At 42.9% G+C, this 18982-nt stretch overlaps 1 protein-coding gene across 2 annotated transcripts in view; it reads right to left on the bottom strand.

The window, feature by feature from the left end:
* The window catches only part of LOC118788164 (diacylglycerol kinase zeta-like), an 85523-nt gene extending 68908 nt beyond the window's left edge, over positions 1 to 16615 (bottom strand). The window contains exons 1-2 of one of the 2 annotated variants that reach the window (XM_036544056.1): positions 16075 to 16615; positions 439 to 1491 (exon numbers count right to left, since the gene is read on the bottom strand). In XM_036544056.1, coding sequence (XP_036399949.1) covers positions 439 to 1442 — 1004 coding nt within the window. In that variant the 5' untranslated portion in view covers positions 1443 to 1491; positions 16075 to 16615. The remainder of the gene's footprint in view (positions 1 to 438; positions 1492 to 16074) is intronic. The other variant, XM_036544058.1, reaches the window with a different exon arrangement.
* Positions 16616 to 18982: the final 2367 nt, after the last annotated feature.

The following is an 18982-nucleotide window of genomic DNA, read 5'->3' as shown; positions in this document are numbered from 1 at the left end:
CGGGGTCTTTGCATTCTGTCGGTGAGTCTAATTTACCGCACGCAGTACCTTCAATCCCTCTATGCCGAGACCGTCTTGGAATATCTTCAGAAATGCTTGCATGATGGTAACAGTATAATAAAATTATAAATGACCTGCACAAAAATTCACAGTGTCTGAGGTTAATGACTTTCAGAGAATTTTTGATTAAAGCCATAATAAGATGCTCACACCTCCCCTGTAATAATATTCATTTGTTGGCTGCATTTGGTAATGTTCTTGACATCAACCTCATAAACCCAAATTAGGAATCTCTTCATCTGTTAACATGGTGCTGAATCAGATTAGGTACCCCTGAAAAGCTTTGCAAATATCTGCCTTTGCGAATGTCCCTCCCTCTGAACATAGCAAATGCTGCACCACAGCCAGAGACCCTGATGAAAATAATGGTCTACATACGAGAGGAACCCACTCCATGTGTCCAGTTGGGGGTCGTAGTATGTACCCTGCAGGGGGCTGAGGGACCCCCGGCGGCCAGGAGGCCTCCAACAGGCCGAGCAGTTCCTGTAGAGGGAGAGGGAGGCCCGGCGCGCCGCCACTGAGTTCCTACGGCTAGGCAGGGGCACCCCTCTCCCAGGCCAGGGGCTGCCTGCCTTGGAGATGGTGGAAACGCGACGCCGGCCCTGGCTGGTGCGCCGGTAGCGGCCGTAAAGACCGTAGGAGCTTTTGCCGTAGTAGACGGCCTCGGCAGGCAGCAGGTGGGAGGAGTTGCGGCGCAGGCAGCGGGGGGCACGGATCAGAGGCCTGGGTTGGATGCTTCCTGCTGCCGCTCCCCGGGACACATCTTTGCTCCACCACAGGGAGGTGTCCTCAAACTCCCTGTCCGACACCTCCACCTCGCTCCAGCCGTCTGGCCCTGAGTGCTCGCTCTCGCTCTCCTCGGACTCGCTGCTTGAGCACTGGCTGTTACCGTCGCTGTCCGAGTCAGAGAAGGAGCGTGACCCCTTGTGGCCCTTCCGCTGCTCCTGTGGCTCCCCTGTAGATGGGGCCTCGCTCTCGTCCTCCTCTGTCATCTGGATGAGGCTAGCAAGCAGCATGGAGGGCCCGAGCAGGTGGGTGTCGATGGTGCGAAGTTTGCCTGCCTGGCGGCGCCGTACAGCAAAGCGAGGGTTCAGGCTGGGCGTGGTGGTGCTGGAACGCCGACGGGAGTAATGACCCTTTCCCAGCCGGTCGCCGCCCGGACAGCGCCCCCTGGTGACCGGGAGGATACCCTGCGCTTGCACGCTGGAGCGACGGCGCTGGGTGAGGATGGCCGAGGGGAGTCCCGCGCTAGACCGCCTCCGTGCCTTGCTGGTGGGCACCGCCACGCTTGGCCGCCTGTGCCGACAGTACTCTGGCCCGCCCCCTCCTGAAGCCCCGCCCGCTTCCTTCCTCTTAAAATGCCTTCGAAAAAAGGTGTCCATGGTGCCCACAGGAAGCAGCTAAGGTCCTGCCTTTTTGCCTCTGTGGTGGCTGTTGGTGCAGAAATCAGTCCGTCAGCATGGGTTAAAGGTTTGAGCACTGCCTTCTACCCTCGTATGGAATGCAGCACTGTTCTTTTGACTTCATAACGGAAAAAGAGAGGTGATGCCTTTGAAGGGGCTGAATAAAGAACCACAAAGGAAAGCATTCTGTCTGCTGAAAACAAACCAAAGGGCTAACTCAGTCATTGGACTTGAATTACCAGAAGAAAAGTGTTCCCAATGAATACAGCAACGTGCTGAGACCGGTACCTAATTTAAACCTGAAAACAAATGAGCTGATCTGATAGCAGATCCATTCTCTAAGCACGTCAAACTGCAGCTCAGCCCAGCTTTGTTACCACAGCGAAGGTAGCACCGCACCTGTAAGCTTATACACCTCTCTCCGCTGGTATTATGTGTCTTGGTGAAAGTGCAGCTCCACCAATACTCTCCAGTCTGTGCAATGTCACGCATACTCACCCCTGAGGTGCAGTGCTCAGGGAAAAGTAGCAAGGCCAGCTCTGCTTTAATAACCTTGTTCGATATCTCACTCCAAATATGCTAGTTTAGAATTCCTTTGTTCAAGGCATAACCACAATATAATGCACTTGTCACTTTTATGACTAATACAAGTTTCAAGATGCAAGATACAACACAGTTCTCTAACACAATTCCATCTCCGCGCACTTTCTGCCTCACACTTCTTTCTCCTGTCACTACTTGCTTGTCTTCTCTGCCTGTCTATCCTTGTGTTTTCACCTTGTTTACCTCTTTCTACCTTCCTTGACTTATTTAGCTGAGTTTAGTTGTTTAGGTTGCACTTAAAGCCTACTCCAAGGTCTCCTACACTACCGTAGCATGCTTGCTGTTCCTCACTTGTAAGTCGCTTTGGATAAAAGCGTCTGTCAAATGCCCTAAATGTAATGTAATGTAAATAACATAGAATCTCTCAAGAAATTTCACAAGAGCCAGCTGTCGGATTTAGACTCATGCTACATCCCATGCAGTAGACCCTGCAGTATATGGAAGGAGCTGAAGAGGTCATCGACCTCTGGCCCATACCCTGCTTATGAGCTAACAACTGCCATATCACCAGGGCAAATTTACAGGTAACCCCGCATGGAGTTTTAAACACTGGACATTCAACCCTTACAAAGAATGCATAATGGAAATATTCAAAATAATATTTAATAATAATATGCAGGTCTATACTATAAGGAATCTGTATGACTATTGTTCAGATCACAGCCATCACAGCAAATACCACACTTTTATTTAGTGGTATTATGCCCATATCTGTTTTTGTTGATAGGTAATATTATAAAGCATCTGCAAAAAATTCATGTTTTCTTAAATATGTTAAATGAGAGGACGTACGATACTATGATTATCAGCAGAGTGCCAATAGTCACAATAACGAGTCACAATAATGAGTGTATTATTTCTTTCATCAAACAGATCGACATGCTAATTTTTAATTGTCATGAAATGCTTAAATCTCATGTTTGTAATGTGATCACGTTTGACAATGTGTTGCCTCTCACTGTTCTGGTTTTGAAAAATACATTTGTAACAATTTATAAAAATTGTTCTTTATTTGGGGTGGGAATAGTGGGGTTTGGGTTTGCTAATTTGAGTGAGGTGGTCTGTTGTGGTGGTGGGGGGTTACGATACTGGGGTGCACCCTGCTTTCTGTTATACCACTGTTAGACCAGCGGTGGTATCCCCAGTGCAGATGGTTTCACGCTGTTTATGAGGCTGCGTGTGAAACTACAAAACATGTATCAGTAGTGCATTTACAGAGATATAAACTATTACAATGGCTAGAGAAGTAAAAATACACCATCTAGAACATTAAATGGAGTGCTGCCATCAAGTCATTGAACAATGTTACCGAAATATCACACCCATAACTGGAACACCTCACCAGGACAGCAAGCCCCTGGCATTTCTAGGACACATTTAAAGGTCATACAGCCCACACGCTAACTTTGCTGAGTGGTTAACAAGGGCTGAGCGTGTGAGACAGTAGGAGGCCCTTCAGGCCAGGGCGCCACTCCACAGAGACTTTCACCGCTTCCCGACAGCAGCCTTCCATTCCCACAGCCTGCCCGTGAATAAAGGTCACTTACACAACAGCAGATTGGGTGTCTGAGACCAGGAACGCCTCCGGTCATGGAGCACTTTCGCAAGCATTCAACATTCTCACAACCTTGCTGTGAAGGTATATCAACATTTTGACAACTATCTGCACTTTGTGCAATGCCACTGAGTGCTGCTGTCAGTTTTTTTTTTTTTTTTTTAAATAAAAAGGCCAAAAGCAGGGGTAGGAGTATTAAATGTGCAATCAAAATGTTTCCCTTGTAAGATCAAATTAAAGGCATGTGTAAAGATGGGTTTAACTGTGGAGATTATCACAAGCACTTACTTAGCAAACGGAATTGGCATGAATGGCTTTGCTGATGGTGAGCCTTAAACCAGCGTGGGACCCACCAGGACACAGAGCCATTGGTCATTCTTCCATTATGTCCTCTCCCTGTCACGTTCTGTCCCCTGACCACCCCCACAAACCTCCATCTTCATTTAAATCTAAATCGAATACTAAACCGCGCCGAGGCTCTTTGATCTGACTCATCATTTATTCTGCTGAGAAAATATAAAAATAAAAAAATGTCCAGGAAACAAAAAAAGATGGGCAGGGGGCTGGTGGGGGGCAAGCACAACGAGAGCTGTGAATAATAAGAAAAGGCGGAGAGGAGATTGTTTCCGCTGCACACAGAGAATTAATTGATTGGTAATAGAGCCCGCAGAGGACGGGGCCGCAGGTGAGAATTAGAAATACATGAAAGGAATAAATGAGCCTCAGATGAGGAGCAAATAGACACGATGTTTATGCAACAGTGTAACGAAGCCAGTTTATGGCTCTGTAGCCATTGAATGATCCCGTTTGTTTTAATCGCAGAGACAGAGCTGAACAACTTCTGTTTGCCGCACGGTCTCCAACACTTTCACCCAGACACCTTAAACGCAGAGAGTGATGAGTCACATGACAGATGAACGTTATTCTGCGGTGGTGTGCGGCTGCGGAAGGAGGTTTTATCTAAGATTCAACACGCTGCCTGTTAAAAGAGGCACTTTGTTTTTTTTGTTCTTTTTTTTTTACGGGTGCCACAGCAAGCCATTGTGAAGGTTTCACATTTTATTCAACAGAACTCAAACACGGTAAAATTAGAACTGCAATGTGAATCAAAGGCAGACACTAGAGCATTCGCAGCTCAGAGGGAGATTATTTGCTGAGAACCTGCCTGCATTCCAGACATCAAAGGCATCAGCAACAGCTCACAACCTTGCGTGCAAAATATTTTCAGTTACATCCAGTGTGCGAAATATCTGGTGGCAATTGGGGGGCCCCCCCATGCCAACATTTACGGTAGGTTTTTTCAGCAGGGGGGGGGCGTGTTGTGGATAGTAAATAAATAAGTAAATAAATAATGTATGCAGTGTGTGGATTGTGTGTGTAGATTGTGTTTCATAGATAATCTGGCAACTTGGGTGACATCAGACAAACATACAAAACTTATGGATCTGTGTATGATTACTCATAATAAATATTCATAATTGGCCATGCAAATTACAGGAGTTTCCTGGTAGAAACAACAAAATGGGAGGGAGGGAGATGGCCTTGAAATACGGGAGAAACCCGGGAAAAACGGGAGTAGTGGCAGGTATGCCCCTGCCTAGTGCTCCAGTGTTATGCTTAAATCTTATACAGACTCAATACACAATATACAAGATTTCATGGATGCAAGCCAAGGCAATCAACTAGGCTATACACGCTTTGCACGCACATCACCAAGGCTTATATCATTAACAATAAGGCCGCTCACACAACTACACAACCACGCAACAACTATGCCCTGCAACAGAATCCACACAGCACACTCACCTAACCCGACAAACACGCTCACATGCACACACGCGAACCTGACACACACACTTGTGTATTGCTGTACAACTTTTCACCTTATGCACAGCAGATCTATCACAATTCAGTCACAGCAAACATAGACTAGAGATCTGTCTTCATAATGTGATTACTTCGGTATGTACAAATATGCGACTAGCATCATTACAAAGCTCCGGTTCTGCTCTTTCTTGTGATATGTGTTCCATATCTATGCAATGACAAGTTCATGATTAATTCAAACAAGAGTAACGGTGTGGAGATGGATGCAGAGCTGTATGCAGATTGTAACTATGATTAAATTTGATGTAAATTCAAAATTATTTTTCTCACCAACACTTTGTTGCATAGACAAGCAACTAGCATCGTTAGCGATGAATACTTCATGAGCAATTCAACCGAGAAGAAGGGACCCCCCCGAGACCCCCCATATTTTGCAATTGTAGACATCTAATCATGGCAGAAATTATGTACTATATTCCTGACTCTACTTTTCAGCTATGATTTTACTCCTGGAACATTGCTATGAGTTGACTTTGTGTGACCAATGAAACTCAGAGCACACATAGAACAAAAAAAAAAAAACAGCTGCTACTGTGGGCCCCTAAGAGAGGTACTGTGGATCCCCAAGACCAGATCCATCAATTCATAGCTCTGACATTCAAACACACAAGCAATAGCATCACCATCATCCCATAGCGAGCAACTGCACACACAGGGAAGCATTCTCATTCATCTATTTGCAGCCAGACAGAAGACACATAAGTGTAGGTGATACCAGAGAGGTTAAACTCCAAAGACATTCCAGGATTAGGGAAGCGTGAGACGTGATAAGTTAAATGGAAACAGCCATTTTGGCTCAAATAAGACCTTCGTCCATTCAGTTGAAGCAGGACAGAGGAAATCAGGATTCAGATCCCCCATGAGGCCTTTTCCACCGCACCCACCCGTATCAGTGAATCCACAGAGACACTGCGTCAGTTTTGCATTGATCTGCCACAGCTGTGGTTCATGGGGTGAGTCTCCACTTCAGCACTGCCCTTTACCAGACCAGGAAATGCCCAGCAAATCACAGCACTCCACCGGCAGTCCTCAATCATTAACCCATCTCCTGTGGAATCCCTCAAAGAGCTCTGAATCTTAGGCTTAAGCTTCATAAGCATCCCTTACCATCTCTGAAAATATGTCACTCAAAAGCACTGTGTGCATCTACCTTCCTGTCAGTAGGCTACATATGTAAATATGATTTAAAACTGACCATTAAAAAATTGATGATCAAGCATGATCAAATGAGGATTTTAAACATTGACCATACAATCAATCACGATTTTTACTGCGTGTTAAGAGATGCATTCAACATACACAATGAAATCCGCAACAAACAATTTAGCCAACATAAAAGCTTTTCAAGTTGAGCTCAAAATTGTATTTTTTAAATTCTAATTCGGTTCTTTACACTGAAGATATACTCACAACTCTAGAAGAAAAATTGGCTGCAACAGCTTAGATGCTTCCTAATGTTTAATGGTCTCCTTTAAGAAACTCACAAGCACAATGAGACGAAACGGTCACTTTGAATCAGAGTTGGGGTCAATTCCATTTCAATTCACTGACTTTGGTAATCGAATTGGAATTTCATTATAAGAAAGGGGTGCTTGTCTGTTCCTTTTATTGCACTGGAATTGAAATGGAATTGACCCCTTTGAGTACACCACATGGAAATGATCTGTAAATTGAAAGGTTTACAATCCTAATCGCACTGTCACAGGACAAGAGTGTCACTGAAAATGTAGCACATCATAAATATTCATAATGGGACGTGCCAATATCCGCCTACCCCCACTGTGTTTATGATGCCTGTTAAGCATCACTTGATAAGTTAGCTAGGTATTTGCTTTTAACAGGCACTCTGTTATGGCACAATTTAGTTTTTTGGGCTTGACAAGTAACTTTAACAATTGTAAATGCCCTCTATTGTATATATTCACAGTTTAGACAAGATTCAGTAGCACTCTTGACATTTCAAGTGATGTACTAGTTGTATGATAGGTTACACATGAAATCCACGCTTATTTTCTTAATACCGCTTTCTCGGTTTTAAAATCACACTTTCCATTTTCATTGTAAAAATGTCCACAAGTTCATCTCTTCGAAAAATTATAGACTACACATCAGTTATTACATCTATTAAAGTGCTTAAATTTAGCAAAGAAGAATTGATATTAAGAACAGAATTAAAATTTGAAATATATACACATAGCATTGTTCTGAATTGTAATGCACAGTGTCTGTTTATTCCTGCAGTCTTGAAGATACAAATTTAAGTGTTTCTATGCAAAATTTGCAGAACAATAACATCCCCCTCACCCGAGATACGAAATGACTGAGATAGTCATCTGCCTTGAACTTTGCCAGCAGAGCTGTGTTTCTGAGTTTCTTTATTGTTTTCTTTAGACATAGGAATTTCTTTTAGACCTGACTAAAGTTACTAGCTAGCTTGTTACGTACATACTAGCTGCACACGTCAAGTTAACACCTCTCCATCATGCAACGTTGTTGCTAAGTAACTGAGCCCTTGCTCAAAAACCCACGCTTAACCTCTGTAATCGGGGGCAGGGATGATATTGTCAGGGCATTCGGGATTTACAAAATATTTGTGGCATTTTCCAGAAGGAATTAAGCAATGATTCCTCCATTTACCAAATTCTATTTTAAACCCCAGACTCCATAAAATCCTCCATTTTGTATGCATCGCAGAATGTGATTGTGATATTGAAATTAATGTTAATATTGACAGCCCGTATACATGTACATATGCAGTGGCAGGTTGCTTACCAAATAACAAATTAGGCTCTGAATCCATCTCCAGGATGTACACATGCTACCCTCTGCAATGATGTCTGAATTGGACAACTGATACGGACAGTGTAATTATCCTTAGAGAGCTGCTCTAAAGTGACAGTTATTTTTAGCTCTGTATCAGTGTCACTGGGTTGACTGCTTGGAAAACACCAGCCCCAAAGCCTGTCTGAAAAGTCAATTCAGTTCCCAGAATTACTCCAGTTACAACAACACGTAACAGTCATACAGTAGTTTTGCTCAAAGACTGTGAATTTGTCATTTTCGAAACTTTTGTCAACAGCTCTTAAGGCCAAAAGCAGCTCCATTACACTTCTAGAGAGCAATTTACAGTCAGGACATTTAAAACAAATCATTATGTTGTAGGTGTCAAATGGAACAGAAAATAAGACTAAACTCCTACTACTATCCAGTTTGAATTAATGAATTCATTTCCCACTCTCATTATATTGCATTAAAGGCATTTAGTATAGAGTGACTCATATAGGCCAATTTTTTTTCATGTTATCCATTTATACAGCTGTATATATACTGAGGCAATTCAGGGTTAAGTGCCGAGTCCAAGGGTACAGCAGCAGTGTCCCAGTGGGGAACTGAACCAGCAACATTTCAGTTACAAGCCCTGCTCCATGCCACCCATATTTTTACATAATTGTCATTTCACAGACGTTCTTATCCAGAGCAACTTATTCCGTGCATCTGCAGAAAGTGGCATGAAAAGTTGCACAAACAGCACACCACTAACCACACATGAACAAGTGTCAGTGCTAAACATAGTGTTGAGATCACACTATGAGTGTGTTTAGATTGAGTGTACGTAGACTGACGTGTAAGTGACACAACCTTGACACCTGTGTTACTGCATGAGGTGGTCTGGTAGAAGACAGTCTGCTACTGCCAAGAAGCTCTCCTGTTGTATGTAGATCCAGCACTCATGATGGTACCCATGAACATACACATACACACACACACACACACACACACACACACACACACACACACACACACACACACACACACACACTGTCACTGTTAGTTTAAAGACACAAAACATTGTCACATTCAGTGTGGATCAGGATTATTGTCCAATTTACTGACACCAGACACTAACCTGAAACTGACTCTTGCATAACTAATCATCTCTGCTATGCCTAAAGACTGTGAATTCTAATACCAAAACACAAAAGATTGATGGTGCATGCCTGAAAAATAAATCACAGGAGAAAAACAGCTGGAATCCATCCTTAGTTCCTGAAAACAGATTTTAAAACCCTGGATTATTCATTCTCTTGACAGATGAAGGCTGGCACAGTGAACCTTTAATATCTATCTAAAAGTGAATCCTGTTAGGTCAAGATGTTCTACATTCAATCTAAGACTGTACTTTCCTTAGATATTACCCATGGTACACTTGCACATGTTCCATAGACCATGAAGCTGCTTTGCATATTCAAATGCACGTCCATGATATCCCTGCAGACTCCTGCACAAAAGGAACGAGACTGCAGCGCATGTCGGAATCAAAGATCAGGAAGCAGAAAGCTTTACAGCCTGAACAGTCTATCATCAATTTAAAAACAGATAATATTCTTTTTGTTAAACTACATCTTTGCTTAAACATTGCAGGAACTGCAATTTATATGAGTAAACCTGCCACGGTTTACAATTAAACAGTGACATGGAAGTGTGTGAAAGGAGATTAGTATGGCTCATTTGACCTGTGATGGGGAGGGTGCTCTATTTTTAGAACCTCTGCTGTTTACAGACATCCCTCACTACCCACAACTGCCTCTCCATCTCTGCGTGGTAGTCCGAAAACCAGAGTCAAAGAGCAGCCCTCTGGCTTTGCTTTAGACCAGGTCAGCTACTCTGAGCCATTGAAAAAATACTCATTTCCAGAGGAGGGGTTTCAGAACTGACAGTGTCAGTCATGGATGTGTTTCAAAGCAGTTTTTTGACTGAAAATGCTGTGTGAAAATCTAGTTTGGGTGTGTGTAGCTGAAGTTGTAGTTGCTGACAGAATTCATTTAACCCTAAAATGCATGCCCAGCCTGCATTACCATGGAAAAACTGTCCTCTTGTTAACCTCAAATGTGAATGTTCATAATATACATACATACATACATAATATACATAATTTGTTTCAGTTAAATTGAGAAGTTTTTCTTGGCATTCCCAGAGTAATTGTGTGGTAACTTGTTAGCAACCAAAGATTGTGTGGAAAAGCATCTCAATGGTGAATAAGTCTAGCATAGCAGTATTATCACTGGAAAGTAATGAAGAAGCATTTGGTAGCACTGGTGGGGTGAGAATGAAATGTCTGGAGCTATATTATCAGTGACTCATTGATTTTAGTGAATCATTCTGCTTGGCTTTGGAGAGGAAAACCTTTTAATTGTCTCAAACAAGCCAGCAACTGACAGCATATGGTACAGCTCTCCCCTTTATTAGGATGAAAAAGCCTGACTGTCCCAGCACTAGTATTTGGATTATAGCTTATGAGTTGAAAAAGCATTCAATGAATGATGTAAATTAATATTCTGCAGTCCATTTGAATGAATATTCATCAATCCTAGTGAATGATTTCATCAATGTTTCAAATATTCAGTTTTTTCAGGATTCTGATAAAAGGTTTTTCAAAGATGGCATTCCACTTTCTCCAAATTGGTGCCATCTTAGTAGCTACTAAAGCACTTTATTTTAACAGTGCACACTGAGTGCTAATATCCATGTCAGGAGGGGATGACAGCATCAAGGAGACTGTGGGTTAATCTTGTTCCTGAAATTAGAGAGGGTGCTCTGATGTTGCCAAATGAAGTTTGCTCACGGTCAGTGTGCCTTGACAACGTGACGTGTGGACAGAATGTCCTGTATTATCCTGGCTGGTAAACAGGCATGATAAAAAGGAATCAAATGCTCTACTGCAGCCAAAGAGTGTCAGACAAACAAGTCCCCATCACCTTTGATGCAAATATTTAAAAGAAAATGTTTAGGAACACTCTGTTAATGGCCAATGATCACTTCAAATGGGTGTTTTTTTTTTGTACCCTTCCTTCCAGCCGATAAGTTTAAAGCAGGAATAATTTAGAAAGTGTCTCGTACAGCAAGCTCTGATGAATTGCAAATTTCCATTCAAAGGACTTACCCTCACCAAGGCAGAGGTAAGTGATTATTTGCCACACAATGGGCTTTAAACCAGTGTTGCTGTGGATGTAATCAAACAAAGCTTCTGAAAGGACAGATCATTAATTTCTGAATTCACCCTGAAACAGGCATGCTTATTGCGAACGCATGTCACTGCTATACCTCCTGTCACCATGGTGATATAATTCTCTAAAGCAAGTACAGAGCACATATTTCTCATCTCATTGCTGGGTTGAGGGATATTGCATTAAAATAGGGACACTACATTAAAATCCTAAAATTCAGCTCAACTGCTCTAAATTGCTATAAATAAAGGCTGCAGCCACATGCTGGGATGGCACAGATGTCGTGGGTACTTTCGTATTGCATTCCAATAAGGTAGAAACCAGTGTAGAAATACTTGACTAGTGTCAGCAGAAAAATAAATGAATCTGGATATGAACACTTCGGCCCTTTTCCCAGCATCCATCAGGACACTCAGGACAGCCTTAAGCCCACAGCATCTGTCACTAATCAGCTTTTGCCCCCATTTTCATCAATTATCAAACTCTCTTACTGAATGGAGATTGAAGGTGATCCAGATGCCCATGAAGTCAGGGTAGCCCAGCAGTATGTGTTCTCACCCCCATTCTTACTATAAGGGGGGGTGGGGGGCGGGGGGTTTCAGGTTTGAGAGTGTGTATTTACCACGCTTTACCCTTGTGGTTATGCCTCGATTCATCTCTCTGCAGTTGCTCTTAGTCCTGCAACAGCACCATATGTTCAGTGCACGATAAATTCAGTTACTACTTACCTGGGCAGTATGCATTTATAGTTGCAATGGGGCACACTGGTTAACAGTGTGTTTAGCAGTATAAATAACATTTTTCATACATTTTTACAGAAATATATTTTGCGATTTGTAAGCTATATGTTGTGATGATATACAAGCAACTGTAGCCCATACAGCATATTTCTGTGATAACCAACAATATCATACCTCATCTTATCTTAATTTTCCTTCAAGAACGAAACATAAAAGGCTTCTTCTTAGGTGCGTAGAAGCTTTCGAGCATATCAGATTATATAGATAAAAACTGGGGCTATTATCTGGTTCACTAGATACCAATACAGCCTAACATTTATTGAGCTTGCAAATAGCTCTTAACGGCTCTTATGCTTCAGAATTTACTTACACACTGCAATCAGTTCTTAAAGGTCATGCGCATCTACCACTCACAAGCAGTTGATTCCTACATGCAGAGAATCAGATCACACTGCATTGGTTATAATTATTTTTACTGTTTGCTTAGTGTATAAAGTGTATGCCATCACACAAATGGCATTAGCCTCTTCTTTAACCAAACTCATTATCATACTCTTATTAATGCCTCCTAGCATGCCACTGGTCCCCTTTCATACTGCAGATTTAACAATCGTAATCACATCTGGACTCTGCAACCCACAGGTAGTGACAAGTAAGACCTATTCTATATCTACTTGATCTTCCTGTAACATCATAAATGAATGAGTAATTTGTTAACCAAATTCAATGCTTAAATGCAGAGCGGCACTCAGCATTAACCACACCTGCAGAGGGATGTGGAAAAAAAGCATAGCCTGGGGTCAGTTCATCAGACAGGACACTGTTTGCTTTATTCATTATGAATGGGGGAAAAGGTACCAAGGGCAGGCCATGACAGGGACACAAAGATGCCAAAAACTGCTCTAGCAGCAGGGAGTGCCAGTGAAACTGCTCAGGTGTGAGAAGAGGGCTGTGAGCGAGAAGCTGCTGGAGTTACTCACTAAAGGCTAAAGGCTGTTGGCTCAGAGCATGGAGAAGCATGGTGGCAGCATCAAGAACCCTGTTGCCTGTTTTCCATGGTAAAGTGCACCTCAGTGGAGGGAAACTATTCCCAACTCCGCCACCAGTTTCAGAAAAAAACCCAGCATTACTCAGCAGCCAAATATTTACCTCCAAGTCTTAGGCGAGGCAGCCAGTGGAAAGTACAACAGTGTCCTCTTGTACTCGGAACAGACAGGATAATGGGTTTGTCTGACTGTAAATGTTAGCGACTGTAATACCACGCTTACACACAAATCACTGTAAATGTCACCCTAGAGTAATCAAAAATAAATGCCACTCTCTGTACTTGAGTGGGCTCAGGTAATCTGTACAGCGCAGATCACCCAGTTCTGTGTGACAGCTTTGCTGACCCTAAACCACTTCGCAATGCTTAGAGACGGAGAGACAGCAGAGCTGTAATGGGAAGGCGTCAGAGAGAGCCTCCAGGGAAATGCTTCCCCTCCATCATTCCTCTTAGTCACTCCCCAAGGCCTCTGGAGGGACACTAAATGCACTGAAATGACTGACTCCAGACAAACATGGCGTGACACATAACAGTGCAGAGATAGGATCATTCAAAGCAAATGCCTTGCACACTTTCTAACAGCATACATACCGTGTGCACACTCTGATCACTTGATCTGATCTTCACATAGTATTCCATACAGGATGTTTACCTGACTACCTCTACATGGCTTATTGAGCTACTTCATATAATGTTTTATTATCCTTGCTCAAATCTGGCTGTGATGCTCCATTGTAAACTTCTGGAATGCAAATAATCTGGTAACTCATACAGCATATCTACAATGAAACTATGAGACAATAGGTTTAAATAGGAAAATAATTGTTCAGAGTAACCTGAAGCGTATGACAAATGACATGGCAGCTGGCTGTTCCCAGCAGCGTAGCCGTAGCGCTAGCCATGTCTGTTGCTCTGTCATTCAAACACCTCTCCACTTGGACTAATGTCCAGGTTTCTTCCATTCAGAATATTTATACACAGTGTAGATCAATAATATATTGATATTAATATATGATATTACTGCAATCATAGGAGCCCATAACCTGGAGACTTCAATGTGTTATTTTAAACGGTGGACATCAAAGACAATGCATGGTTGCAACCTAACGTTCTCCTTCTGTCTGTGTTAAGTTCAGACAGCTATGGTGGCCATGAGGAGAGACCCCTCATGTCTTAACCTCTTCTGGCAATATTAGCCATGATCAACACCTGAGCACAATTATATACTATGAAAATGGAATACATGCAATGATAGATATTAATTAAATGCTCAGATATCTATATTTATTTCTGTCATTATGACATACATTACATTTGCTTAGCAGATGCTCTTATCCAGAGAAGCTTAGATAGCTTGATTAAAAACGGATTACCCACTTACACAGCTAGACATTTACTGAAGCAACTTGTCCAGGGGTTGAACAGCTACACTACCTCACCGAGGAATTAATCCAGCAGCCTGTGGGTTACAAGCCTTGCTCCTTACCACTAAACCACACTACGTGTCCATAAAGTTCCTCCCTATAGAACTGGAAACCTGTTTCATGAATTATTATTTTAAATTTTCATTTCAGTCTTTGACACCTCAGCAGTTCTTGCTCTATCCTACATAATTCTCAGCGGATTGTTTTATGTTGTTGTGTTGTTTTGGAAGGTGGAGAATAACTGGAAGTTTACCCCTCTGACTGAGCCTTGCTAGAATAACTCAGGAAATAAAAACAGCTATTAATACACAGCTCTGTCTGCCTCCCCTCTCCCCCACACAAAGCAGTGTAATCGCAGAGAGACTTTCCCTGGGGGACAGAGGGAGCATTCTTAGAGTTTCTCTTTTCTAATGCTCACGCAGTCAGTGAAAATTTTAATTGGCTGTCTACATTAAAACAGAACGCAGTAATCCTACCTTCTGCTTCTGCCTGATCTGAAATAACTTTTTTTTAACTCTTTGAAAAATCTTGGTGTCAAACATAACTTCTTTTACTCAGCCCATCAATCTTTTTAATTAACTTGCTATATGCATGCAACCTCTGCCTGTGTGGTTTTCATGGTTAAAGTCTGATACAGAGCATTGGCTGAGCTTTTAGACAAGCAGTCACACGTCTGGGTGCAAATCATTTCTCTCTGCACAGTCGCAATGCCACATCATTTTGTCAGCATACGCATTATTCTGCATGGTTCAAAACAAAACACAGTAGCAAAGTCCTGACGCAGGTTTTACGCACATATGCAGAGTGTCAACAGGGGATCATGGGAAATGGAAACTAAAAATGAGTTCATCTGACATTGCAAATTCTTTTACCCAAGACTAATAGCAAAGGAAAACTTCATTCATTAATATCAGATGACCATGTTGATGAATGTTGCTTTACAAGCTGGAAAAGCAACATGTGCTCGATAAGCTATAAAAGCAAGCTTGATCTCTTGGGATCATCTTTTCAAAAATTAGGATCACTTCTTGGATTAAGGGGAGAGAAGCAAAACCCAGGTTTCCCTGAGCAGAGAGTGAACAGCCTCCAAAAAGGAGCTGCTTTACAGCCAAAAAAAAATTTGTTTTGTCACTGAAATTTCCCGTTTCTGTCTGCAAACCATAAGCAGTTAGCTCCCCTGATTGCTTATTGCACAGCCTCACACACATCAAACTTCAGATAAGGTACCAATGTTCATTCTGAGGAATTTCATTCAAAATGTCAAAAAGAAACAGTGCTGCATTCCAGTACAGAACTAAAATCACAGCAAGAGAAGAGTCATAACAAGCAGAAATAAGTCATTTGTATACAACCTGAGAGATGCAGGCAGTGTATCATCCAAGCTTCCTTCTGCTTGGCTGCTGTGGCTGCACTGTAACTCCGTGTGACACAGAGAGAAAGTTGAAGGAGGGTAATGATCTAGCAGGTGACAGAGCCAGCCCACGCTCACAGCCTTGATGCAGCGGGGAAGCCAGAGTTGCAGAGGGAGACTGCCTGAGCACCGGTATCAAAATAGCTCCTGAGCTGGTAGCGGAGCACACTTCCTCTATAAGCTAGGGAGGGCGTGCACACACGCGCGCGCGCTCGCTTGCACACACACACACACATTGGCAGATGCATGCGCACATGCAGAAACCCATCTGCACCATAAGTCCAACCCACAGATTAACTCCAGCCTCTGTCTCTACAGCAACTGCATTCGGAGTTGCCCTGACCCTGGCGCCTTCTCCAGCACAACACACACTCACAAGCAAACTCACTCTCGCCCTCTTCCCCTTTTTCACCAAACCCCTCGACTCTATCACCTGTTCTGCCACACACACTAGCACTCCCTCTTTCCATCTCCAGCGCCTGCACCCCCCCGCCCCCCCCACTGCCTTACACACACTCATGCTGCCCACTGAAATGAAGCATCTGAATTCAATTAGCCTTCTCATTGGTGAAGAAGGTGACACCGATCTCCATGTACACAACCTAAGGCTAATAATCCTTCACCTTAATTGCTTAGCAGACACTACTCTCTAGAGTGTCTTACACAGCTTAAATATTGTCCACTTACATGGCTAGATATTTACTGAAGCATCTTGCTCTAATAGTACAGCAGCTGTACCCTACCAGTGAATGGAACCGGCAACCTGTAGCTTACAAGTCCTGCTCCTTACCACCATACCACACTGCAGCCCCATGCATTAGAGCACAGCCTACCTCAGCCGCTGATGCTACTAAAGAATAACAGGCCATGCCTGCCCTTCTCACCCTCTCTGTGGTTTCTGTGGAGTACTGAGGCTAAAATAAGACAACAGTTTAGGAGGGAGGCCAGAATACCTACAGGGGATGTTCAGACTAACTGAAATCTTTCTACGGTGCTTATGAACTTAAGTCTTACACCACACCACACGTTCAACAGTCACTAACATTACTGAGAAATATCCAGTACTGAAAGATATGATTAAAACACTTTGCTGAAAATGCACTGGCGAAACTCATGGGCAAAGCACAGTGGCAGCTAGTTTAGATTACCTCCTTGGTGGGCAAGCCCTTATTAACATAACACTTCAAAACAATTAAAAAATTGTGAAAAATCGTTTATTGAAAGTTCTCACCAGACTACTTTGGGTCAAAACTGAAGTAGCACTTACCCTGCCCCATTGCAAACTCTGAGCCACAGATGCCATTCACACACTGGAACTCTGTGGGAGTACGTTGAAGGAGTCCACTGGGAGAGGCCCTGTCACATCACTGTTCCATATTCATGTTGTTAATTAACAATGCACCTCTAATTCCATCCATTATATGTGGAGGCCACATCTGCTTTGAGGCCCACAGACACATATCTCTGTGTGTCAAAGGGACTGCCGAATAATATCTGTTTAGCAGATCCATCTTGTCCCTGAGAGAGGCAGGTGATGCAGCAGAATAGAGTTTGGTTGTTTAATGATTTGAACTGGTCCATAGATCTGGATCCTGGGGTGGACACTACTGCTCTGTCCTTGAGCATGGTTACTTTCCAAGGTTTCAGTAGAAATCCAGCCATATGAATGGTTTGTTGAATTTACATGACGTAAGCAATGTGTGTCTTTGTTGAATGGCTTCTGCTAAGCAAATACATTAAGTAATGTTTCCAGAACACCTCCAGCAAGGGAGACTGTAGTGGCTTTCATTGCACAAACTGCAGGAGGTAAAATCACAGCAAAAGGTTCATTATGCACAAATCTGCTCATTACATTCCCCACGGGCAGGATCGCATTGCTAAAAATCTCCATCACACCCAGCGGTGACTGCCTGCCAGGCTCATATAGCACGCAGTCACTCCAGCTGATCGCTTTCTATTCAAAAAAGTACACGATAACACACGCCTCCGTTTCTTTTCAATACAAAGGTTATGTTTGTAACAGCACTGCCACGAAGCTCAGTCACCTGAGGTAAACTGTCTGCTACGACACACTGAATACAAAACACAACAGCTGAGTATATGCATACACGTTCTTAATGTATGCTCAACAAACACTAAATATGTGTCTCTATAAAGATGAATATACAGCTAACGCATAAAAAAAAAATCATTAGGGTTTCACCAGTCTAAGACACTTTCTCTCACTGCTTATCAACCATCTTATGAATTTCATTATGAGAGCGAGAGAAATGTGCTGTACAAAGACTACACCACATATTGCACGTGATGCCCTTAAGTCACACTAAGTGCTAAGTACGACTGCCATCAGTACTGAGCATACACTTCGTGAACTCTACCCACTGTGTTGTACCCAGTAAAATAGTACCAGATATCTTAGAGGGCAAGAAATTTCACAATTTAGTCCTCTGCAGACTGTCTGGAGACACATGCAAAGCAAGACATTTTCTGAGAATCACAGCATGGTGCAGGGTACAGCATACCAGAGGTCTATGAGTCTCTGCAGAATTCAGTTACTAAGCAAGAAACATGGTTTATTCAAAGTAATATTTTCACTGTGAGGACATATTCTTTTTAAAAAACATAGGCACAGCGCAGGCCTACATGTGGCATCTCAGCTTCCACCTGCTGCTGAGCTCCAAGCACTGTAGCTGCTGGGGAAGGGGTGTCACAGAAAGTGCATTCTGAGGAAGCTCATTGACAGGAAGTGCATATCCGGGGCTGTGTCTTTCCTCACTTGGTGTGGCTCACAGGTGCAATATGGCCTTCAAGGTGACATTACAGAGCGTTTGGCTGAAAGCATCAAGTAT

This window comes from Megalops cyprinoides, chromosome 13 (assembly GCF_013368585.1).
Source record: "Megalops cyprinoides isolate fMegCyp1 chromosome 13, fMegCyp1.pri, whole genome shotgun sequence".
Taxonomy (NCBI): Eukaryota; Metazoa; Chordata; class Actinopteri; order Elopiformes; family Megalopidae; genus Megalops; species Megalops cyprinoides.
The sequence above is the reverse complement of the archived record's forward strand: the minus strand, read 5'-3'. Positions and strand labels throughout refer to the sequence as shown.